Source organism: Neovison vison, chromosome 13 (assembly GCF_020171115.1).
Source record: "Neovison vison isolate M4711 chromosome 13, ASM_NN_V1, whole genome shotgun sequence".
Taxonomy (NCBI): Eukaryota; Metazoa; Chordata; class Mammalia; order Carnivora; family Mustelidae; genus Neogale; species Neogale vison.
Genome location: NC_058103.1, coordinates 1,564,203 through 1,587,119, shown reverse-complemented (window position 1 = coordinate 1,587,119; position 22,917 = coordinate 1,564,203). Strand labels below are relative to the sequence as shown.

General features: G+C 63.8%; 2 protein-coding genes across 7 annotated transcripts; one reads left to right on the top strand and one right to left on the bottom strand.

Annotated features, from left to right (window-relative positions):
- Positions 1-865: 865 nt before the first annotated feature.
- CLBA1 (clathrin binding box of aftiphilin containing 1) lies at positions 866-7,009 on the top strand. Of its 2 annotated transcripts, none has more exons than XM_044231147.1 (5): positions 866-1,368; positions 2,623-2,753; positions 4,092-4,221; positions 5,175-5,288; positions 6,251-7,009. In XM_044231147.1, the coding sequence occupies exons 1-5, from the start codon at positions 922-924 to the stop codon at positions 6,413-6,415; spliced, it is 987 nt and encodes a 328-aa protein (XP_044087082.1). In that variant the 5' UTR covers positions 866-921; the 3' UTR covers positions 6,416-7,009. The 2 variants fall into 2 exon arrangements, with proteins under 2 accessions (XP_044087082.1, XP_044087083.1); XM_044231148.1 differs by having other exon boundaries at positions 5,149-5,288; positions 6,251-6,334.
- A 4,330-nt stretch (positions 7,010-11,339) lies between these two features.
- CDCA4 (cell division cycle associated 4) lies at positions 11,340-21,134 on the bottom strand. Of its 5 annotated transcripts, none has more exons than XM_044230286.1 (3): positions 19,137-20,807; positions 14,573-14,791; positions 11,340-13,883 (listed from the first exon to the last, which is right to left on the bottom strand). In XM_044230286.1, exon 3 carries the CDS (start codon positions 13,878-13,880, stop codon positions 13,152-13,154), a length of 729 nt encoding a protein of 242 aa, XP_044086221.1. In that variant the 5' UTR covers positions 13,881-13,883; positions 14,573-14,791; positions 19,137-20,807; the 3' UTR covers positions 11,340-13,151. The 5 variants fall into 5 exon arrangements, with proteins under 5 accessions (XP_044086221.1, XP_044086224.1, XP_044086223.1 ...); XM_044230289.1 differs by having other exon boundaries at positions 19,177-20,807; XM_044230288.1 differs by lacking the exons at positions 14,573-14,791; positions 19,137-20,807 and adding an exon at positions 21,110-21,134.
- Positions 21,135-22,917: the final 1,783 nt, after the last annotated feature.

Genomic DNA, 22,917 nt, shown 5'->3' with positions numbered 1-22,917 from the left:
CAACGCTTCTACCCCTTTCCTGCTCCCTGGACTAGGAGGACAGCAGGCACAACGGAGGAGGGGGGTCCGAGCGCCGACACTGTCCCTGGGATGCCGACACTGTCCCTGGGATGACATGCAGGCGGGAGAGGCGGCGCCTCCCCGCAGGGTCACTCGGGTGTCCGCCCAGAGCTGGGCAGTCGGACTGCATTGCTTGCGCACTGTGGTGCCGGCCGATGTACCCTCAGGAAGCACAGGAGGGACAGGAGCCTGCAGTCCAGGGGTCAGGGATGATCTCATCTGGTAATTCTCAAAATTAAGTCTTTCGGTAGCTGGGCTGGCGGGGACCGAGGAGAGCGGGTGATTCGTGCCCACAGGACGGCCCCGAGGCGTCACAGGGTGGAGGGGTGGGCGCAGGAGGGGCCGGGACCGGGGTGCGGACCGGGGTTGCGGGCCCTTCTGCGGCGCTGGAGTCCGGCGCACGCCTCCCGGGGGGTCCGCGGGCCGGCTGGGGGCGCACGGGTAGGGTCCGCGGGGGCCGGGAGCGAGCTGGGGGCGGGCCGGGCAGTGGCCTTGCCCCGGGCGCTGGGGGCAGCGGGGGGCAGCGGGGGACAGCGGGGAGGCCGGTCCCGGCTCCAAGAAAACCGGGACCCGCCCGGCAGGAGGGGGAGGGCGAGGGCCGGGGGTGGGGGTGCGGCGGGGGGCGCAGGCGCACGGCGGGGCGGGCCGGCGCGCTGACGTCATGGCGTCGGACGAGGGACGCGGGGGCCGGCGCGCTCCGTTGCCGGGCAACGGGCGGGCGTGGGGACGGCGGCGCGCGCCGCTCCAGCGAGCCGCGGTGGGTGCGGGCCGGGGGCGCAGGCCGGGCCTTCGCGGGGACCCCCGCCCCGGGCTGCCGTCAGCCCCGCGCCCGCGCCCCGTGCAGCCCCGCGCGGCTCCGACATGCAGGGCCAGCGGCAGCGCGGCGCCGCGCCCGGCCCGGCGCCCCCTCCCCGCGGGAGCCCGAGCGACCCCGCCGCGGGAGCAGGCGCCGTCTCCCTGCGCCCCGCTTCTGAGGGGCGCGGCGCGAGCAGGGCGCCCGGGGGGCGGGCAGGGGCAGGCGCGCAGCGGCTCTCCGGGGAGCGCCTCTCCGGGGCGCGCGAGGGCCCTTCCCCCCGCCCGGCCCGAGGCCCGGACCCCGCGGAGCCCGGCAGCGCCTGGGGGGAGTTTGAAGGCTTTCGGGACGCTTCGGCCCAGTCTGAGCAGTTCTCCCCAAACTTGGAGCGCCCGGAGAGACCCCCGCGTCCTCGGCGGCAGACAGTGGCTTCTACCCAAAAGGAGCGCGGTGCTCGCCAGCCTGCCCAGCGCGGGCCTGGGGTGCCAGGAGCCGCGGGCAGCGCACCTCGTGAGGTATTTCCGCAGCGGACCTCCCTTCGGTGGGCTGGCCCGGGAGGGGGTCTGCTTCTGTCCCGGCCCCGGCCGGCCTGTGCTGTCCTCCTGGGCCAGGGAGGGAGGCTGGACCACGCGGGGGCCACTCAGGAGCGGGAGCTGGTGTGCCCAGCGCTCCCCGCGCCAGCCCACTTTCCCGGCTCCCTTCAGGGCACACGGAGAAGGAGCTTTTGGTCCAAATTGTCACGCTCCTTACTCAGAAAGCCTCACCCTCTAGAGTCCCTTCCAGCCTGTGTGTGACGACCGAGCACTGGAGTTGGCCAGGAGAGTCCGGCCCGGCCCGGCCGGCATCTCCGCCCCGCCCTTCTTGGCCCCACCGCCTCTTGCACAGTCGCGCAGTGACGCATCTGATGCCTCTTTTCTTCCTCTTCCTCCCCTTGCTCCTGTTTCTCTGCCGTCTCTTCCCAAGGGCTCACCCCAAGCCCCCAAACACCATAAGAACAGAAGGAGTCAGAGGAAGGGATGAGAGGAAAGGGTTCACTGGTTCTGGGGATGAACGTTTGCTTCCTGAACCCCCGTGTGCCCTGGACCTCTGGCGGGAGGCGCTCTCCGCGCCGTCCACTCCGCGAGTGCACTTGTTGTGAAAACAGGACTGTGGGACGAACAGATCAGGGAACAATCTGACCATGATGTGAACTTTGCAAGAGACACTAGTTGACGACAGAAAATAGCCCCGCACCGACACGCGTATATGCCGCACACACGCGGCACACACATGCAGCACACACACGCGTGCCTCCAGCAGCTCGCGGGCCCCCGCACTCCCAGCTTGCACACCCGCCCTCCCCTCCAGCCCGCCCCCTGCGCACACCCGCCCTCCCCTCCTGGTTTGCACTCCTGTCACTTCCTGCCAGACTTCGGACAGGCCTCACTCCGGCCCTTCACGTTAACTCCCGACTCTCCGACCTCAGGTCTCCGCCCAGGAAAGGCCTCCTTGACCGCCGTGTGGACAGCCTTCCCAACCGGCTGACACACGAGAAACACTAATGTGTTTATCAGCTGCCGCTCTCTCGTGTGTCCCCGACAAAGCTTGTGAGTGCCGTGCCCGAAGCCCGCCTGCCACGCTCTGGGCTTCCCACGGGAGCGTGCAGAGCAGAGACTTCGGGGGGCGAGTGGGCCACGCTACAGCAGCTGTGAGGGCACGATCGTCTGCATGTGTCATCTGCCCCTTGCCGGCAGCAAGGTGACCTGACGTGCGTTTCTCTCTTCCTCCAGCCTCCACACAGCTCTGAGGATGTGTTCTCGTTTGTTTTTCAAGACACACCAGTCCCCCAGGCAACTGAGGGCGTCTCCCCCTTGAACCACATCTTAGAAGCGCCCGGCTGGGAATCTGGACAGCAGCTGTGGTAATGAACTTGGGTTCTTAGAGTGAGTCCGAGTTTGTACTTCGGTTGACCAAGTGGCCTTTTAGAGAGAGCCTGTCTGTCCCAAAGACCCCACAACCTTGGTGTCGTGGGGTCCTCAAGGACCCGGCAGCATGGGTTGATGCTCTGGCCACGGTCGCCCTCAGAGCTGTGTTCACCTGGATCAAGGGAGACCAGGGGCGCCAGCTCCTGGTGTCTCCGTGCCAGTGCTGGTCCCGGAGGACTGGACTGCCTGATCCTCAGCCACAGAGAAACATACCAGTGCCCCCGAGGGACAGTCTGAACCCACAGGGCCAGCCCGCCCGAGCGCATCTGCTGCTGCCGGCAAGGCTGGTGGTCCCCGGGGCTCGTTGTCTGGGAAACCACAGACGCAGGTGCGCGGATGGCTGCGTTCTCTGACGCGCCTTCACTGGGCGCTGGCAGAACAGGCACAGCTCAGTTGGGGAGCCAGCGCGGTCGGCTTGAGGTCTGCGGGACCCAGGCCACAGGAGGAGGGGGTGAGCTGGCCTCCCTGACCCGTGTTCTCTTTGTCAGGGAGTTCTGCAGACTGCCCTTCTGGGCTCTGGCCTTGGGTCCAGGCAGGGCTACTGCTGGGGTCCAAGCCAGGGAACCTCCCCCAGCAGGGGCCTGGGGGACAGAGGCCTGAACCCTGGAAGGCTGTCACCACCGTGGCCCAGAGGGCTCTCTGGATACGACGCTTCCCCAGGGTGTGGCCCGGACCAGCAGGCAGAAGGGCCTCTGGTGGGAGCAGGAGCCTCAGACACGCGGAGACACGGGTGGTCCTGGCCGTCAGGTCCAGCAGGGCTGGACACTGTGCTGTGACGGGAGGTGGCTGTGACTTCAGGGTGTGAAAACAGGAAGATGACTCGCAAATGCTGTGGGCACTTAGCGTGGCCCCTCCTGTGCACCCTCCGTTCCGTCGTAGGAGCCGTGCTAGCCGCCCTGGTGGCACATGGCCGGTGGGGGTGGCTCGCAGCTGTGGACGGTGCATGACGGACACCCAGTGGTCATCCCCTAAGCATTGCCCCGCTTCTAGTTTCCGAGTGTCCCTGTGGCCCCCGGTGCAGCTCGTGGTCCCCGAGACCATCAGGAACAAAAACGCAAAGTACCGGGCCTCGGGGAGGGTCTGCCCCCTGGAGGAGCCGCTCGGCCGCTCCGGTGCCCGGGGAGGAGGGCAGGAGTGCGGGGGTACTCAGGGGGCAGTAACACATGAGCCAGCCTGGAAGGGAGAACTCTGTCCTCACAGCCCCTGGGGCAGGTCCCTCGGCATCCCTCTGGAAGGCTTCCCGCTCAGCCGTTAACGAGTGGGTCTCTGTTCAGCCCTGAGTCCCGCAGACTCTGGAGAGCCCTGCAGAGCCCAGACGGCGCGTCGGCCTCTCGCTGCCCCTGGAGCGGGTCCCACTGCCAGGAGAACCTGTTCCTCGTTCTCGGAATAGATGCTGCTCAGAAGGTGAGCCGGGCGCCCCTGGGGGCTCCACGGAGACTTTGCCGGCACCCCGGGACCACGGGAGCCGCCTACGTGGACCGCATTGCCGGGGGGCTGGGGGGATGAGGCGTCGCAGGCGGGATCTGGTCGGGGCAGGCCGTGCCGACGTCCAGTGCAGCGCCGCCCTCTGCGCCTGGTGAGGGAGCGGCCGAGGCAGCTTGTGGGGCGGGCAGGGCTCCCGGTGGAGCGGAGGGGAGGGAGGAGTGGGCCCTGCGAGGAGCGGCAGGTGCGGCCGGGGGCGTGAGGCCAGCCCCCAGGTGGGTCCCCTGCGCTTGAGGCTGGAAGCGGCAGAGTGGGCGCAGGGAGGCGTCCGCGAGAGGCGCGGCAGGGGTTACGAGAGAAAATGCAAGTTGTATGCAGAGCTGGCTGTCAGGCCCACAAAGATCCTTTCCTGTTTGTTGCTGTCATGGAAATTTTCAAACACGGAAAACCCAGAAGGGGCTGGCAGGCCTTCATGATGGCCGGTCTTGGGATGGCCGCTGGGCCGAGGGGGCACCCGCGGCCAGCCGGGAGGGACGTGAGGGGTGGGAGGGGCCAGAGGGGCCTGACGAGGCCGCCCTGCCTTTGTGTTTGCACCAGAAAAGCAGCCAGGAGGGTGGGGAAGGGGACGGGCAGCTTGGACAGGAGGCGGAAGGTGGGCCAGCTCGGCTCAGCCAGGTTGGGGAGCACGGCGCTCCCTGAGGTGGGCGGACTTGAGGAGGTGGAGGGCCCTGCGGGTCTGGAGGGCAGGGATGGCCGTGAGCCGGGTGTGCGGAGGGCGGGGACCAGCCGGCTGCCCGGCCCTGCGGACACCGAGTCATGGCACCTGGCCGTTGAGCAGTAGGATGTGACCGAGGGGTCCGGGTTCACGAGGCAGATGCAGAGAAAGCCGTCCTTTATCGTCCTTCCCAGCGGGTGACAGTGGCTTGTCTCACTAGAACCCTTCTGGAGACCTGGGTCACACTCTGGAATGTTCCGACCTCAAACAGCCTGAAGACCTGGGCGCGCCTGCCTTCTCTCTGCAGCCCTGCAGAGCTGTGATCCAGACCAAGGTGAGTCATCGCCGCCCACCCCCGGGAGACGCCTGGGCTGTGCGGGCTGCGCGGGTCTGTGTGCCGACACCTGCTCCGAGTCCCACAGACTCGAGAAAGGAGCGCGGCCGCCGTCCGGGGCAGGCCGGGCAGCACCAGGTGCTGGGATGTGAGCAACTGTCAGGGCCCCCCGCGGGGCTGGTGGGAAGCAGGGAAGCAGGCGGGCGGGGGGAGCGGCAGAGAGGCGCACGTGAGGGGCGGGTGTCCTCTTCTGAGGCCAGGGCACAGTGTTTCCTGGGGGTGGGGGCACCTGCCCCTCGTGGCCAGGTTTGTGGGGAGCAATGCCCAGTCTGGAGGGGCCTGTTCTGCCCAGTACCCGGAGCACAGGTGGGGTTCGCTCTGCCTGTACCCCTGCCCCAGGAACGCAGTGGCACCGGGGGGCATCCACCACCAAGGTGTGCTCTGATGGTTGGTGTGGACAGTGTGGTCCCCGTGTCATCCGGCCGGGGCCAGGGCCATCTCCAGGCATGCTGGTCCCTCTGCTCTATGGGAAACCCCACAGAACAGGAGGTGGGAACTTCTAGAAGTGCAAGCAGGGACCATCTTAGATCAGCAAGACACTGAAATGTGTGCGGCACCTGGTAGGTGGACGTCCGTGGACACTGCAGACGAGAGCAGGACGGGTCCTGGGGCCCCACCTAGGCCCTCAGGCCAGGGTCATAGGGTCACTTAGGGGTGGGGAGGCCTGGATGGCCCTGGGCACACGGCACAGCCATCCTACCAGCGTGGAGCCCGCTTAGCCCTGGGAGAGGCCACAGAGCTGTCCGCTCTGTCCCGTGCATCTCGGTGTTGACCGCACGACGGTGGGAGGGGAGGAAGCCGCACAGGCCCGAGCCGCAGGGCCAGCAAGCCAGCCTCAGGGGCTGGTGGCCCAGTGGCCTCTGGAGGCCCTGACCATGCCATGGCCTTTCCCTTCCCGTCAGCTCCCCGGGACGTCTGGCGGCAGACAGGGGGGCCTGCTTGCCTGCAGCGTCTTTCTGAAGACCCCCTTACCCAGAAACGGGCAGTACATCACAATTCCGTGGAAGAAGAAGATGTTCAATCCACGTAAACTAAAAATGACCTTGTTTAATAGTGACGTTTGCTAAAACAGGAGAACTTTGTATTTTTATGAGGAATTATACGTTTTTCTACCGGCTTGGTTTGGTGCTGGAAACCAGAACTATTCCGTGGGCGTGTTTCTGGGGACGCCGTGCGGGAAGCTGTGCGTGCCCGCTGGTGCACCTTGGGGTCTGGCCCCTTTAGAAGAGCGGGTCCTTCGGCAGAGCCAGTCTCAATAGGAAGGGGGTGCCCCAGGTCCCCAGGAGCTCCGCCCCAGCTTGACGTGAACCAAGGTGCAGGTGCTGCTGGCCCCTGTGGCCACCTGGGGAGGGACCCCAGGCCTGGCTGCCTGTGTGGCCACCAGGGGCACACCAGGCTGGCCTGGCGGTCAGCTGGGACTGTCCGCAGGAGGCAGGCGTCCACACACTCGGGGTCCGGAGCACGTTACTGTCACACCTGGGGCAGGGGGGACGCCAAGGCCCTGGGAGCCCTTCCCTGCACCAGCACCCATCCGGTGGCCTCTCTCTGTGTCCGGCCCTCCCCTCTGACTCCCAGCAGGCTTTCTCTGGTTCTGGCGAAGGCACTGACTTTTGTAAAATTTTATTAAATAAAATGGCCTGGATAAGGCCGCGTTCTCGCTGGCTCGTCTGCTTCGTGGGGGCCGCTGTCAGAAGCGCGGCGGTCGCAGGCTCCCATGCCCGATGCTGCCCCCGCCCCGCCCCGTCCCTCTGCCGGAGCGCCTGTCCTGCCTCAGGCCAGCTCCATCCACCCTGGAGTCAGACCCAAACAGTGACCGCGGTGGGGACACAGTGACCAGCAGATGTCGCCTGCCCCGGGGAGAAGGGTGTCCCTGCCTCTCCAGGCTGCAGTGGTCTTGGAGGCTTATGGGAAGGCGTGATCACGTTTCTTTCGTGCTGCAGGTTTGGGAAATCTGCCCTCATTTTTCACTGTCAGCTAGAGAGAGAGAAAATTTGGAAACTGCTGCTCCGCCACCTGCTTTCCCCAGAAGGCAGCCTCCAGCCGGGGTCTCCGGGGACCCCACAAGCAGAGACCCGCTGGGACGTGCCATCATTTCCCAGCCTGTAGTTAAAGTCAGACTAGAACCCAAAACGGACTGTTCTGTGCTCTGCCTCCTCCCCCAGATTCCCTCTGGGACACGCATGGAACTCCCCTGCGCAGCTGACCCCTCTCCTGACCCCTGGCCAGCCCAGCGCCCCAGCTCTGTTCCCCAAGCCAGAGGCTAGGGCTGTCCCTGTCCCTCAGTCCGTGTCCAAGCAGACATCAAGTCTGGCTCAGATGCTGTGTCCGGTGTCTGGCCAGGTGCTCAAGGAGGGGCCTTCCAAATGGGGGGAGTGAGCGCTGGCTGGCCCCTCCGACTGCGCCCGCCGGAACGCAGCCCGTCCGCTACGACATCGGGATTCAGAGCCATCTCGGAGCTGAGGATGCCAAGGAACCTACATTAGTTGAACTCAGTGCCCCCGGCGCAGAGCGGGAGGGGCGGGGCCCCAGGGACCCCTTGTCCAGCTCTGGGTCCTCGCTGAGCGCTCAGAAGAGGCTGTAAGGAGGGAAGGCGGACAGAAAATCCCCAAGTAGAGCCAGCCTCTCTCAGAAGAGGGCTGGAGAAGTGAGAGAACCCCCCCACCACCACTCTGCTCGGGGTTTCTGCTGCACACTCTACAGGCTCCACAGGGCAGCAAGGCCGAGGCATGGTGCAGGGACCTAGAATGGGGGCAAGGGGAGCCTCCAGTGGTCTATGAACCTGGCGGCCGGGCTCATGTCCAGAGCCCGGCCAGTGCTCCCGCAGACACGGGAGGCCTCTGGGAGTGGCAGTAGGACCGCGCCCCAGCCCCACGGCTGGCGGGTACTTAGCAGACAGCGAGACAGCGCAGGTCCATGAAAATGCGAGAACCCCAGGAGCAGAGGCAGAGATGGCCCCAATGGTGCAGGTCCAAGACCGTGAAAGGGTGCCGGTACAGCTGGGGAGGGTCCGGTGGGAAAGCGGCACACGCGTGGGAGGCTCGGAAGTTACACAAAAGAACAAAACGGCAACACACAAAGCGGGCCCCGCCACCCCAAACGCAAGCCCTTCTGGATAAGGGTCTGATGGCAGACCCGGCCAGCAGAGGAGCAGTCCGTGAGCGCCCACGGGTCCACGGAAACCATCCGAGCAGGATGCAGACAGACGGACGAGGGAGCAGACACACGACAGAGTGCCCAGGTCCCGGGGACAGCGCCAGGATCTGTGGGAAGAAGACCCAAGGAGCAGACCTGTGCCCTGACCCCGCAGGAGCCCGGCCTGGCACGGACACGGATGGCCGGGACCAGGTGCGAGTGGGGCGGCCCACGGAAGGGGGCAGGTGCCGGAGGGGACGCTGTGTCTCAGCAGCCTCTGGCCGCCGGCACAGCACACCACCTCGAGGGAGACTTGGACAAGCTCCTTCCCACAGTGATGGAGCCTGGGAGTCCCCGTGGGTCTCTCCTGGCTCACTGTGCGCCTACAGGGCAGAGGGCAGCCGGGAAGCAAGCCGTCCCATCTCCTCTGACAGGGGCCCGAGCCCATCACGAGGATACCCCCCAGGGGCCCCCTCCTCACACCAGCACACCTGAAGTCAGGTTCCAGCATGTGGATTTGGGGGACATGAATAGCAGTCCAGTAACACACAAGCAAACCCTAAACCACCCCCTGGAAATCACGCTCTATGTGCCTCGTCCAAGAGCCACACACGTGCACGCACATGCCAACCAAAGACTCCCGGGGAGCCTTCCCCATCCCGCTGGGTGGGCCCCCACTGCAGAGCCACAGGGTGGGGAGCTCACTTTCAACCTGGTCCTCACTGCGAGGCCTGGGCTTCGGGAAGGCTGGTGCTGGCTGAAGAACCGGGCCAGGCCCTGGCCTTGCCCCACCCCTGACCCTGAGGCAGGTGGATCCCGGGATGCAGGCAGAGAGGCACCCCCAGAACAAGGGTGCAACAGGGCAGCTGCTCAGGGCCACTGTGGACCCAGGCTCCCCTCCTTGGTTTGCCCTCCCCAGGAGGGGGCTGTCCTGTCTCTGCTGACCTACTGCTGACGATGCGCTCAGGCCAGGAGCCTAGGAGGGAAAGAGCAAGATCCTGGCCAGGGGCCTCCCGGAGGCTGTCTTCCAGGACAGAGGCCCCACCGGGGTAGGGTGGGAAGCACAGCCTGGCCTCTGCCCTGCTCCCAGCCCCGGGCCATCGCCGTCCAATAGGTGAGACCACCATGGAGCAGCACCTCCTTGCGCCCAGTGCCTGGCCAGCAGCTGCGGCCTTCCTCAGACCCCGGCTCCCCGGCTGGGCTCAGCTCGGCAGCGCTCCCATGCCCAGCAGGGACCAGGAGGGCACGGGCGGGGCCAGGAGGGCAGGGGCCCGTGGATGGTGGCCTCCCTGCAGGTGCGGTGCTCCAGGGAGGACAAGGCCTGTGCAGGTGGAGGCCACACTGCTCTGTCGGGCAAGCCCCGGCGGCACCCCGGCAGCAGGCGGCTCTTGTGCGGGGCTGGCCCGCAGCCTGTATACATCTGGGGGCTTTTTTCCCAAGAGACTGCAAACCTGCAAGTACAAAATTAGCCACAAAAGCAGAACGGAATGAGAAAAGAAACCGTTTCCAAGGATCGAGGAAGGCGAATGCCACAGGCTCCGGGACGGCCGCCCGCTGAGCCGCCGCCGCCTCACGGGCCTCCGCGCCGTCCCGAGGGGGAACCCGCTGCAGCCCGCGAGCCCGCCGAGGCCACGCTGCGCGGCCTTCGGGGCTGCCAGGCCGGGCGGGGCCCGGAATCCTCCACAGGCCGGCTGTCCGCTCCACCCCGCCAGGCTGCCGCCCCTTCCCCCAGCTCGGGGGCAGCGGCGTGGAGCCCCGCCTGCCCATTGAGCCACCGTCCGAGGCGGCGGGCGTACCCCAAGTCCCCCCGGCTGGAGAGCGCTGGCAGGAGCTGCACACGCGCGGCCCAGACCGCTGCCCTCCAGCCGCTCCCCTGCGCAGAGCGCGGAGCCGCAGAGCGCCCCGCCCGGGGGGCAGCAGGGGGAGGGCAGCGGCCCCGGCGGCGGAGTCCGGCGCAGCCAGGTCAGACCCATCCCCTGCCGCCCGCGCCCCCGCCTCCGGCCCGCCCGAGGCCTCGCTCCGAGGGGTGCGGGGGCATCGGGTCCGCCCGGAAGCCAGGACGGAGCGCCCGGAACCGAGAGGGCAGCGGTCCGGAGCGGCGGTCCGCCCACTCGCCCTGATCCGCGGCGGCCGCGCGCCCCGAACCGCGGCAGCACCACGGCCCAGCCCCGGAAACAAGTCGCCGCGGGGCACGCGCTTCTGGGCACGAGGTCAACAGCCCGCCCGAGCGAGGAGCTGGGGCCGCGGCGGGGCGGGGCGGGGCAGGGCACGGAGAGTCTATTGGAGTGAACTAGGCTCAAAGTACAGAGGTCTCTCATTGGCTGGGCCGGGACGGCCTCTCATTGGCTGGGCCAGGACGGCCTCTCATTGGCCGAGCTGTTGCCGGGGCAGGAGGAAACCTTCCTTCTCCCGCTGGGACGGTACCAGTGCCCATGGGCAGGGAATGGGTCTTCCTGGTGGATCTGCAGTGGTCAGCGAGTGGCGTGGCGTGGGCACTGGCCCCGCCGGCCTCCTGGCGCCGTCCCAAACGAGGAGTCAGTCCTTCCACTGGATTTGCACACCGCTTCAGGGCTCTTGCTTACTGGAGCACGTGGACCCTACTTCCCGCGAGAAAGGGCGCTCAGAACCCGAAGAGGCAGGCGGTGCAAGGCTCAGCCTGCCGCGGGCTCCTCCGAGGGCACCGTCCCTCCCTCCAGCCCCAGGACTGGGGCAGGGAGCGAGGGCTGAACGTTGAAACCAGTGTGGGGGGCAAAATGCCGATCTGACACATCCAAGGGAAACGGAGAAGCCCGCTGAACTGACCCAGGGAAATAGATGGGCTCGAGGGCTCCGCTGTAGCGGATAACGAACACATTCCCATTTTGCTTGCTTGGTAATTTTTAATTAAGTAATGTGTACATGGCTGATACAAGAGAAAGGTCTTATGCAGGAAAGAAAACAGACCGTTTTGGCTAAGGGCTGGGTAAAGAAGAAAAAGCAGGAGAAGCAGGAGCTGGGCAGGGCCCGCACGGCTCACTTCTAAACCTGTGAAAAAAATAAAAAACGTGTGGGTGTTCCCAGCGTCCAGGGCAGGGTCACAGGGAGCAGGGCAGGTACCCCAAAGCTCACTTCAGCGGCACTGCTCCACCAACCCCACCATCAAACACCTTCAGGATTGAGAAGTCATATGGGACAAGTGTCCAGATTTAATCTGGACTTAACCTCTTGGTTCTGTCCCAGCACCAGTGTCACAGAGCAAGTGTGGGCCTTCTCCAGTCCAGTGCCCTATCCGCACACACCAGCATACGGCAGCCTCCGAGCACGCCCGCCCAGTGGCCACGTTAGTGTTGACCTTTTCACCAGTGAAATGGGTTTATTCAGTAATGACAGAACTGCAACGTGCTAGGGCAGAACCATAGGCAAGTCCAACAAACAAACAAGAGGAACATTATTTATGGAAAAAGGAGAAAGCTGGAAGGGCTGTTTGGAATGGAAGCCCACTGGAAAGAAGCAGGAGTCCTTGATGATGAGGGCTTGTCTCTGGCTTGCGGCACTGGGGCTGGTACTTCCTGGTGGGAGAGGCAATGTGCACCTTTTCTGGTGGGGCCCGAAACTGAGTCTTTCCTGCCAAGGATTCTTCTGCTGGGTCTGTGACTGACAATCCTTGATGTCCAGTGGGACAAAGTGAGGGCCCCCAGTTCGGGCCTCCGCACTCCATTTTAGTGAGGTTTCCCTTGATTAATGTCCATACAAGCCGGGGACCCTCTACAGTGGTGAGGGACGCTGGAGGGCAGCGTCTTCCAGGGAGAGGCCCCTTGTGCTGGGAAAACTACACGAGGGGCCCAGAGAGTCAGATCCTCTGAAGGCACCGCCGGAGACACCTGGGGTGGCTGTGATCTTCCGATCTTCCGGTAGACAGGATCTGACCTTCACCTCCAACACATACATATAAACAGGCATAAATAAAACCTTCAGAAATCCCGATAGAACTCAGACAAAGACAGAGCTGGCACAGCAGATCTGGTCATGACACCCAAGAATAGAAGATGGGGCTGTGCAAGGTGCCCTGACTGTCACAGGACAGAAGGTTCACACCAGCGTCACGTGGAAATTCATGATCTAAGTACACCACATGGAGTGAAGCTTCCTGTAAAAAAAGTCCTTATTTAAACCTTAAAAAAAGAAATACACCAACTGCAACTGTTTAGGTTGTAAGTTTCTAATGTAGCAGCAGAAAACGTTTATAGAAAAAATAGACTTTTAAGAAAATAGCTGAAAAAATCTAAAAAGATAAAAGTATAAAAAGTTTAAAAATTTATCTTACAACAAAATATTGCCCAAAACATATAAAACTTAATTTAAAAAAGTTCACCTATCTAAAGTTAAAACCAGGCTGGATACAGAGCCGGTGAGTCAAGCCCTCCACAAAGCGGCAGCAGGACAGAGGAGGCAGATGCCCAGAGCCAGCGGGAGGGGAGACTGGCCCAGACGACCAGCCTGAAAGAAAACTGCCCAGCCCCCTCAGGGAGAAAGGGGACAGGCCAACCGGATGCTGTTCTGGAACGTTCTCCTCATCACAGACAAGCCAGGCACTGAACCAGCAGATGCAGGGCAGCGAGCATCACAGGCCAAGCACTCTGGATGCCTTAGGAACCCATCCATGACGTGTCCCATCAGGGCACAGCTGCCCGCTCAGGTCTCCACCAGGATCTCCACAGCGTGGTCCAGCTCGCCCAGATCCGACCTGCAGCTGGAACTGGGAGGCGAGGTGGTAGCAGAGGCGAAGGCCTGGAGCCCACTGCCGGGGCCCGATGAGGTGCTGCCCACCATCCCCGTCAGCACGGCGTCCAGGTCGTAGTAGGAGCTGTCCACATCTGCAAACAGCTCTTCCACAGAACCCGAGGCTTGGCTCTCCAGCGTCTCAAAGATCTGATCCAGGGACTTCTGAAAGCCCCCTCTGCTCTCTCGAGAGCCGTCCCCTTCCCAGAGGCTGCTCTGCGGGCTCCTCAGCGCCTGTGCCGCGGGCGCCACGGCCGGTCCTGGAACCAGGTCTGGTTGGCCGTCCCCCATGTCAGGGGCAGGGCACTCTCCCTCCTGCTCCCGCACGGAGCGGCACAGGATGTCAGTGGAGACGAGGCGGTCCAGCGGCGCCCGCCCTGCCGCCTGCGGTGCCAGCACACGCCAGGTCCCATCCCGGGTCATCTCCTCCTGGATCTGCCGCACTGTGTTGGCGATGAGGACCGAGCGGCAGAGGTTGGGCTCCACCAGCATGTGGCACAACTGCAGTTTGACCAGGGACATGTCCAGGAGTGACTGGCGCTGTAGGCTGTAGGAGGGCGCGGCCCGGGCACCGGCCGGGCAGCCTTCCACGTCCTCCGGCTCCTCCGCACTTTTTCTCTTTAACCCTCGAGCAAACATCATGCCCTGTTGGAAAGCAAGGAGGATGCCATTTAGCACATTCCAGAGTCCCCGAAGACCCTGCCCCGAGACTCCGTCTGCAACTGCCAAAGATGGGCTTGGGACAGGGACAGTCTGGTCCCTGGGGACATGGGCCCCCAGCCTCTGGAGGGAGGGCTCTGATTCACAAAGGAGCTCTAAACCACCACACAACACCCCAACCCCCCTGCCCCAACTCCATCGGAAAAAATAAGTGGGCTACAAATACGGGAAATACACTCGTGATACACCCAAATTCTGGGCATTGGTGCCCACAAGGGAGGAGGGTGTGGGGGAAGCGGGACAGTTGCTGGCCTGCCTGCTGCCACCCACCTGTGCCCAAGCTGACAACGGTGGGTCCCAGCCACAGGCAGCCCCTGTCCCCTCAGGGCTTTCACAGCCCTGCTGAAATGGGCCCCTTGAGTCCAGAGGACTCAACCCTTCACAGCCCTGGGCCCTGGCAGCACCCTCAGCTAGAGAGGGCTGGGGGAGGAACACCACCAGGGCTGATTCCCTGGACAACCGTGTCCCTCCTTCCTCCAAGTACAGCTGGAACTTGGCCTCACTGGGCACAGGTGGGGCCTCCAAAGCCAGCCACCATTCCGGCCTGGAGGACCAGACACCTCGGGGCAGGTTAGGATGCACCTAGAGGCTCTGGGCGGGCACTGGTATCATACCACACAGCAGCTCAGCAGAACTCTGCTCTCAGGAGCCAGAATACGAGCAACTGTTCTTCTGAACTGATTCTAGGCTGAGAGCTCTCTGGAGAATCACAAAGCAGAGCAGGAAGGGTCTAGAGCCCCGACTCGGTATCTGTACCACCTGGCCAGGCACCCGGAGGGTTACGGAGCCGGCTCTCAGGGCACAGCACCAGCAGCGTGTGAGGACCACCCCTTCTAAAACAAAGGTAAGTCATATGCGTCAAGTCTCTCTCTTCTCAAGTTCCTAAAGTAGCTAAATGTTTTTATGTCAAGTAACTTTCTTTTAGAGATTTTACGTATTTGACACAGAGAGTTCGCTCGCATGAACAGAGGGAGCAGCAGACTCCCCAATGAGCAGGGAGGCCGATGTGTGACCCCATCCCAGGACCCCGAGATCACGACCTGAGCCAAAGGCAGACGCTTCACTAACTGAGCTACCCAGGTGCCCTTATTTCAAATAATTAATCTGAGTTATTCATAAAGAGGGTTAGGGCTTTTAAATTTGCAAATTTTTAGACAACCCCCCCTTTTTTTTTTTTAGAAAAAGCAGTCCAGCGGCTCTCTGTGACTGCTGCAGGGGCTCCCAGAGAATGGGGGTGGCACCTGCGCTTTCTGCACTCAGGGCCCCAAAGTTCTGCACCCCTTCCAGAGGCCCGTCTGAGGACTTACTCCTGCCAGTCCCCAGGGTATCCTTTTGATGTCACAGACCTCACCCCCATACATTTAAGTTTTTTAGAAATTTTTAAAATTAAGGGACTTTGGGGGCATTTATCCTAAAGAAATGGAAGCCAACATTCATACCAAAACCTGCCCAAGAACGTTCACAGCAGCTCTGAGGACCGGGGAAACAGCCGGCACCACGTCCGACACACGTGGGGCAGCGGCCGCAGAATGCCCCGCAGCGGGAGGGGTCTCAGAGGAGCTATGCTGAGTGCGAAAGCCGATCCCAAACGGTCGCACGGGGTACACACTACCTTTCTGGCACATTCTAAGCTGACCTAGACCGGACGTGGCGCGTGCGTCCACGGAGCTACACGGCGCGGTGACGGCACCCAGGGGTCACTCGGCTGTGGGTCGCACAGAGGACGCGTGCGTCTGTGCACCGGACCCGCACGCCGACACCGGGAGGCACGTGCTCCTCCGGACGGTCCCCTGCGGTGGCCCGTGCGTCCGGGAAATCCGTGGCGGGAGCGGACCCCCCGGACGACCTTCCCCAAACAGCCAGCGGGTCTGACGTCGCCCGTCGCAGCCCGAGAGCCCCGCGGCTTCTCCGGACCTGCCGCAGGCGCGGGACCGTCACCGAGCCCGGAACGAGGGTCAGCGCCGAGACGGGCCGGCTTCACTCGCTCCCGCTACCAAGCGGCTCACGGCGAGAGCTGGCTGCGTCGGCGACCTTCCCAGAAGCCGTTTTCTGTCAATCCTCGCGTAAACGCCCGTGGCTGGGGCTGCGGCCACACGGAGGGTCACGGCGAGGCCACGTCAAACGGGCGGGGACCCCGCGCCGGGGCAGAGTCCGTCTCCAGGCTGCTCCGCGGCAAGTCCCTCTGCTTCTCGGTCGTTCAGGGCCGTTTTCAACCGAATCTGAATCCCGGCTCTGGGCGACCCGCGGCCCGACACGCTCACGCGGACGGCCCCAAGAAGCCGGAGCGGCCCCGCGAGGCCAGGGCGGTCCGCAGCGCCGGAGCCACCGGGCGCAGCGAGAGCCCCGGCCCCGGGCTCGGGCCGCTGCACCGAGCACGCAGCCCCCGGGCCCCGCCGCCCCCTTCTCGGAAGGCCCAGGACCGGAGTCCGTGAGTGGCCGGTCCGCGGGGGCCTCCGGCAGCGACGCTGACTCCGCGGCAGCGGCGGACACAGCGCGGGGACGCGCGCAGGGAGGGCCGCCGCGAGGGCCCGAGGGGCAGGGGACCGGCCAGCGCCCCGCAGCCACCGGCCACGGCCCGCAACGGCCTCGCGGAGACGGACAAGCTACGGGGAGCGGGCAGCGCCCACCGCCCGCCCCAGGCCCGGACCTCCCGTGGGAAACCGACCCCCGCCCCCGCTCGCTCCGGCCGCAGTGTGCCCGTCCCGTCCCCCGGGAACACGCCGCCGGCCGCCTCACCAGCCGACCCGCGCTCCGGGACCAACGGAGCCGCCGGCCGCGACGCAGAGGCGGAGCTTCGGGGGAGGGGGCGGGGGCTTCTGTAAACGCCAACGTCCATTGGACGAAACTAGAAGCTCAAAGTAGAGAGGCTTCCCATTGGCTGAGCTGAGACTCCTCCGTTTGGCTGGGCAGGGACGGCCTCCCATTGGCCGAGCTGTTGCCGGGCGGGAGGAAACCTTCCCTCCTCGCGCTGGCGTGGTACCAGTGTCCACCGGCAAAGGGGGTCTTCCTGGCGGATCTGCAGTGGTCAGCGAACGGCGTGGCGTGGGCACTGCCCCTGCCCGTCTCCTGACGCCGTTCTAAACGGTGTCCTTTTACTCATGTTATTCCCAAATCCAGTTTTGCTAGTAAAAGAACTGACCTTCATTAAGGTTACCCCAGAGGAGGAAGTCAGACTAGCTCCGTGACAGCCCCAGAAGTCGAGGACGTCTCTAACAGTCATCCCCAAGGGACGGGGTCTCAAGAACCAACGGCTACCCTAATCCTTGTCCCCACTTCCTAGGAAAACCCGAACTGCTGCCCACAAAACCACAAGGGCTGCCCGCTCCTCCAGCCCGCAGCCCCCATCGGGGGCCCTGAAGGCCGGTTCCATCGGCAGTGCTGCCACTCGCCTGTCCCCAAGTGTCATTCTGCAAGGCAGGAGGTGGCCCACTCTGCGGCTGCAGCTGCTTCCAATAAACGGCCTTTGCTCTTCTCCCGCGATTGCCTTTGTTTCCGCAGCTCACTGTACGTAACTGGGAAAAGCATCAGAAAGTGCAAGACAGAGGCGCCTGGGTGGCTCAGTGGGTTGAGCCGCTGCCTTCAGCTCAGGTCATGATCCCAGGGTCCTGGGATCGAGTCCCGCATCAGGCTCTCTGCTCAGCAGGGAGCCTGCTTCCTCCTCTCTCTCTCTCTGCCTGCTTGTGATCTCTGTCTGTCAAATAAATAAATAAAATCTTAAAAAAAAAAAAATAAAGTGCAAGACAAAAATCACCAAGGCCACCCCACGGAGAAGCAGTTATGATGCAGGTTCTTCCTAGCATCTCCCTAAGCTCCTTCTCTGTGCCTGAGCGCTGGTTGCTGGCTCTGCTGGTCTTACCACATCTCCTAGGACACACAAGCACTGACCATCACTCCGACAGCCTCGCGGTGACCCTCAGCTATAAAGACACTACAAGGACTGAGCCTCATTCCGTGCATACACACCACTCACGATTTCCCCACGTACAGTGAGGCTGGCTTCTGACTCTGCGTGCTGATACTGGCAGTACTCGACTCCTTTCTACCAGTTTCGACCAGGGCAGAGGCAGGAGCATCTGTAAGGCATGTGAGTGAGACACATCAAGGCGCTTTCTACAAGGCGCCATCAGTTCACCCTGCACCAGGTTTCTCTGTATGGATTTTTTCACATTTGCTGGTAAGTTCCCCTCCACGTTAGCCATTATCCCAGCTCCATCCTCCAGTTCCCTGCCCTGAACCTGTCTGACCACCCCGGATGTAAACATTATTTTCAGATTCAAAATAAGCAAGTCAAACAGGTAAACTGTGGTGTGTCTGACAGTGGAACACTAGCCAGCAACAAAATCCACACGGAGCTGTGCGACAACACAGACAAGCCTTCGTATGAAGCAAGAATGAAGAAACAGGTACCGCAGGCTTCCATTGACATCCACTGCTGGAAGAGGTGAAGCTAACCTAAGTCCTAAAATAGCAGAATGTCAGCGGCAGAGGAGCAGGGTCGACGAGAACTCTCCAAGATGATGGAAATTCACCTATCCCGACAGGAGCACGGTGTTCACAGAGCCCCCAGACTGCACCACTACTGCACCACTACTAAGTGCTCACTGCACGGTATGAGGGGACACCTTCATTATAAAGAAAAATACATGAAGAAGTTGGTGTGGGGGAGGCTACCACACTAGTTTAAGTCTGAACCATTTTAGATGTTGCCTCCCACACGCGGCCATGTGCCTGGATCTCATTCAGCACGCCAGCACAAGTATGTGCTCAAAGCCACTCTAATTACTCCCTTCAAATGTTCCTGAGCAACTGTTAATTTATGTTGCACTACATGCAAGAAAATGCTGGCAGACTTTGGACCTGAGGAGGGGTAGCTCCAGGGCAGCACATCCAATGACACGAGCCGACAAGCTGTCACCAGAGCCACGTTGGGATGATGGGTCAGGCTGAGGAAGGATCACGGTGGCCGATGAGGATCACCCTCCTCAGACATTTGTGTTTGGGACAAAGTTAGCAGAGCACGGACGGTCAGCACAGAAGGCGGCGGAAGTGGGCACACAGACCCCTCCAAGCACCGCTTCTCGGGCAGCCCGGGACGGTGGCCTGGGCGCTCGACCCTTCGAACACAGCACACAGGACGTCCCACTTCCCAGGCTGTCCTAACTGCAGAGCCTGACTCACCACGCAGTTCTGGGTAAAGACAGCGTCAGGTATTACACACCTCCGTCTGCTCCACAGTCAGCCAGAAGGGCTTGCTGAGTTCAGTCCCATCAGCTCCTCACGGGTCATGGTATTTTGCTCAAAACCCCCCGATGTTAGTGGACAAGCAGGCCATGCAGGGTTCAGCCCCGGGTCAGAGAACAGCAGCCTCCAGACCACCGGCTGACCATACAGAGAAACTGGAGAAGACCGAAGGACTGAGGGTCCCATGTGGTGGGCGGAGCCAGGGAAGGGCACTGTGCCTGTCCCATCAGGGTGCCCCCCCCAAAAAAGGGGACCCTGGCCTGGCAGACTCCCCGCAGTTCATGGCAAGCGGCCTCTCCCTTTCCTGCAGCTGCTCTCACAGGCTCTGGCCAGCAACCCCGACTCCAGCAGAAGAGCTTGAAGAGCAGGAGACAGACTCAGCTCTGAGCTGCCCCGTCACCGCGATCTTCGGCCGCCACCAAGCGTGCTGGGGACAGGTTTTCAGGCAAACCAGCGTGATCTCTCAGTTCCTGTCACACGCTCAGACTGTCTTTGAAATACCCCATCACAGGGAAGCAGGAAGACCGAGCAAGGCTGCCGAGCTCCTGAGGAGGGTGCTCCGCAGCCCACCGGGGTGGCCTCCTCTTCACTGTCTGAACTTTTCCTTAAGCGATTACTAAAAAAAGTAATTTTGAAAAAACATTCCAGGTACTTTTGTTACTTGGAACGAAATACACAAACTTTCTCTGCCTGGAAACCCCTTCCCTCCGGAAGCTGAAAGAAACCTCGCAGCCCTCTTTCCAAGATACAACCCGGCACTCTTTCTAGAAGGAGGTCATCACCCACGATCCACCCTGAGTTTCAGCTTCAGCTGTAAAAGGGCAGAGCTGGGAAAGGACGTCCGGCACAGGACGTGTCTGAGACATCAAGCCTCATCTCGCAGCAGAACTTTTCTCCTCTTCTTTCCAAACGACAGTCAACGTCCTGTGCAGGCAAGGCGAGGGCCACCGGAGGAGGGACCAGGGCTGGGACCCGCTCCACTTGGACCCGGCGTCCCCCAGCAAGCTGTGACCGGGAGCTCTCTTCCCGGGACCGGGCTCTGCAGGCGACGGGGAGCGAAGCTGGCCTCCGCGTCTGGGAGAGGCTGGGCTACTTCTCGGAGCCACAGCCGGTCCGGTCCCGCACGGCGGAGTGTCGGGGCGGCGGGGCACAGGACGCCCGCGGGAGGCCGTTCAGCGGCCAGCTCTGCGGATCCTCCCGCCCGCACTGCCCAATGTCCGCCTCCGCGGCCCGGGGCAGCTGCAGCTGGACTGCACGGCGGGCGGGCGGGGGGAGACCACCCAGGGCCGCCACCGTGCGCTCCCCGGGGGTCCCCGGCCAGCTGCAGGGAAGCCGGGCCGGACAGCACGGGGTGCACCGCAGAGCGCCCGTAACCTTCCCCCCCGACGCAGCGGAAGCCCCGACACAAAGGGACGGAGCCAGAGTGAAGTCGGCCGTCCCGGGTGCCCGAGCAAGGTGCCCCGGGGGGCCGCCGGGGAAGGCGTCCGCTGCCGGCTACACCCGCTTCTCCGGAGCACCCGGGGCGCAGCCCGCGCTCGGCGTCGAGAAGGCCGACCAGGTCCCCGCGGAAGGCCGGGGAGGGCGCGGGGGGCAGAGCGGGGCCGTCCGGGCCGCGCCGCCCACCCCGGCGGGCTGGGCCGGCGCCGACCCGGGCCGCCGGGGGGGGGGGGCGCCCGCAGCCGCGGCCCCGTCCCAAGGAGCCCGCAGCGCGCAGGCAGCCCTGGGCCAGGCCCCGCTGTGCGCTGCACTCGGCGCCCCGCAGCCCGAGTTCGCCCCGGCCGCCCGAGCACCCGCCGGGCCGGCCGCCCCGCCCCGCGCCCCCTCCCCGCCGCGCCCCCGGCCCCCGGCCCCCGCGCGCCCAGGCCCGCCCGCCGCCGCACAAAGCCGGCCGCGCGCACCGGGGCGCTCACCTGGCCGCCGCCGCCGTCTGCGCCCGCGCCCGCCGCCGAGGGAGGGGCGGGGCCGCGCGGGGCGGGGCGGGGCGGGGCCGCTCCGCGCCCACAAAGGGTCGTCCTGGCGCCGGCCGCCCCGCGCGCCGATTGGCCGAGCGCGGGGGCGGGGCCTCCGGTTCAAACCGCGGGCGGGGCCTGGCGCGCGGTTCCCGCGCGGCCGCGTTGGCCGTTGGGTCCCGCGCCCTGGCCGCCCCGCCCCCTCCCGCTCCCAGGTCTCCGCGCGCGGCTGCAGCGCGCCTGCGCAGGGTCAGGGGGCGGGGCGTGGCGGGAGAGGATTGGGAAGCGAGGAGGGAGCGCGGGGGCCTCGGAGCCGTGCGCTGGAGGGAGGCGGTGGCGGGGGAGGAAGGAAGGGGAGGGGAGAGGGATGTGAGGAGGGGCGCTGGGGGTGGGGGACCGGTGGGCTGCAGGGCAGGGGAGGAGGGGCCGCAGCTCCCGGACAGCCCGCGGTCGGGACAGGGGCGTCCCCGGCTTGCACGCAGGAGACGAAGCCACAGACGTCCACAGAAGTCTGTAGGATCGTTCGTTCGTTTGGGGAGCGCCAGGCGGGGCGCGGTCCAGGTCCTGGGATCACGGCCTGAGCCGAAGGCAGACGCTCGAGCGGCCGAGCCCCCCGGCGCCGGGTCTCCTAGAAGGGTTTCCCGCGGAAGGAGGTCGGCAGCACAGTCCCGACTCGGTTCGCTGGGGCGGCGCGGCCGGGGGGCCGGCAGGGCTGCGGCCGGGCAAGTAGACCTGCGCCCCCGCCGGGTGGGATGTGGCGTCGGGAGCCCTCGGGTGAGGCGGGCTGCCCGCGCGGACACCAACGGGAGGGGCTGAAGAGGAGGAGCCCGGGGCCGGGGGAAGGCGACACAGTGGGGGGGGGCAGGAGCCCCCTGGACCCTGGGCAGAGGAGGGGCAGGTGCTGAGTGGGGCTTGGAGAGCAGGCGGGGTGGAGGTAGGGAAAGTGGCAGGGGACAGGTAGGGGTGGACAGGGGAAAAGTGGAAAGGCCCCTTGGCTCCTGCAGTGCTGGGCGTGGGTGCCCGGCGGTCTGTGACTCGCACAAATGTCAATGTTGGCGGGACAAATGGTGGAAGAGTTGGGGGGACGTCGTCCCTAGCCCCGGCCACACAGAATTCCTTAGTGCACGCGACAGCAAGATGAGCACACTAGTGGGAGCTGGACACAGGGTACTGGGTGGGTTCAGAGCGGGAGGGAGAACAGGCCCTTTCCTAGAGGAGAGAAGGACGCTGTGTGTCCCGGCTGCGCAGGACGGGGCCTCCTGCTGTCCCGTGGTCGAAGTCAGAAATACTGTGTGCGGTCAGCCTTCCGGAGCCGCCAGTCTCCTTCACCCAAAATGTCCAGAAAATGAAAAATGAAGGGCGCCTGGTGGATCGGGATCGAGCCGCCCATCAGGCTCCCTGCTTGGCGGGGAGCCGGCTTCTCCCTCTCCCTCTGCCCGCTGCTCTGCCTACTTGTGCTCTCTCTCTATCTCCCTTTTAAATAAATAAATCTGAAATAAATAAATAAAAGTAAGATCCTAAAAAAAAATTCTCCCACTGCCCCTGCTTGCGTTCCCTCTCTCGCGGTCTCTCTCCCTGTCGAGTAAATAAACAATCTCTTTTTATAAAAAAAGAAGAAGAAGAAAAAGAAAGAAAAATTAACAGACACACCAGGACATGAAACCTAAAGTAAGGGAAAAAACAAGGCATCCCTCCCCCAAAAAACAACGTACAGATAATGGGCTCACACGTGATCCTGATACCGGAGTTCTTGGACTTCTAAAAACAGC

Coding starts and splice junctions, on each gene's coding strand:
- CLBA1 (XM_044231147.1), top strand. CDS start 922: ATGCAGGGCCAGCGGCAGCGCGGCGCCGCGCCCGGCCCGGCGCCCCCT. Junction 1,369..2,622: donor CGGGCAGCGCACCTCGTGAG/GTATTTCCGCAG, acceptor CTCTTCCTCCAG/CCTCCACACAGCTCTGAGGA. Junction 5,289..6,250: donor GAGCTGTGATCCAGACCAAG/GTGAGTCATCGC, acceptor CCTTCCCGTCAG/CTCCCCGGGACGTCTGGCGG.
- CDCA4 (XM_044230285.1), bottom strand. CDS start 18,845: ATGTGCTGCCCTGGAGCTACCCCTCCTCAG. Junction 13,884..18,815: donor CTGGAGCTACCCCTCCTCAG/GTCCAAAGTCTG, acceptor GCTTTCCAACAG/GGCATGATGTTTGCTCGAGG.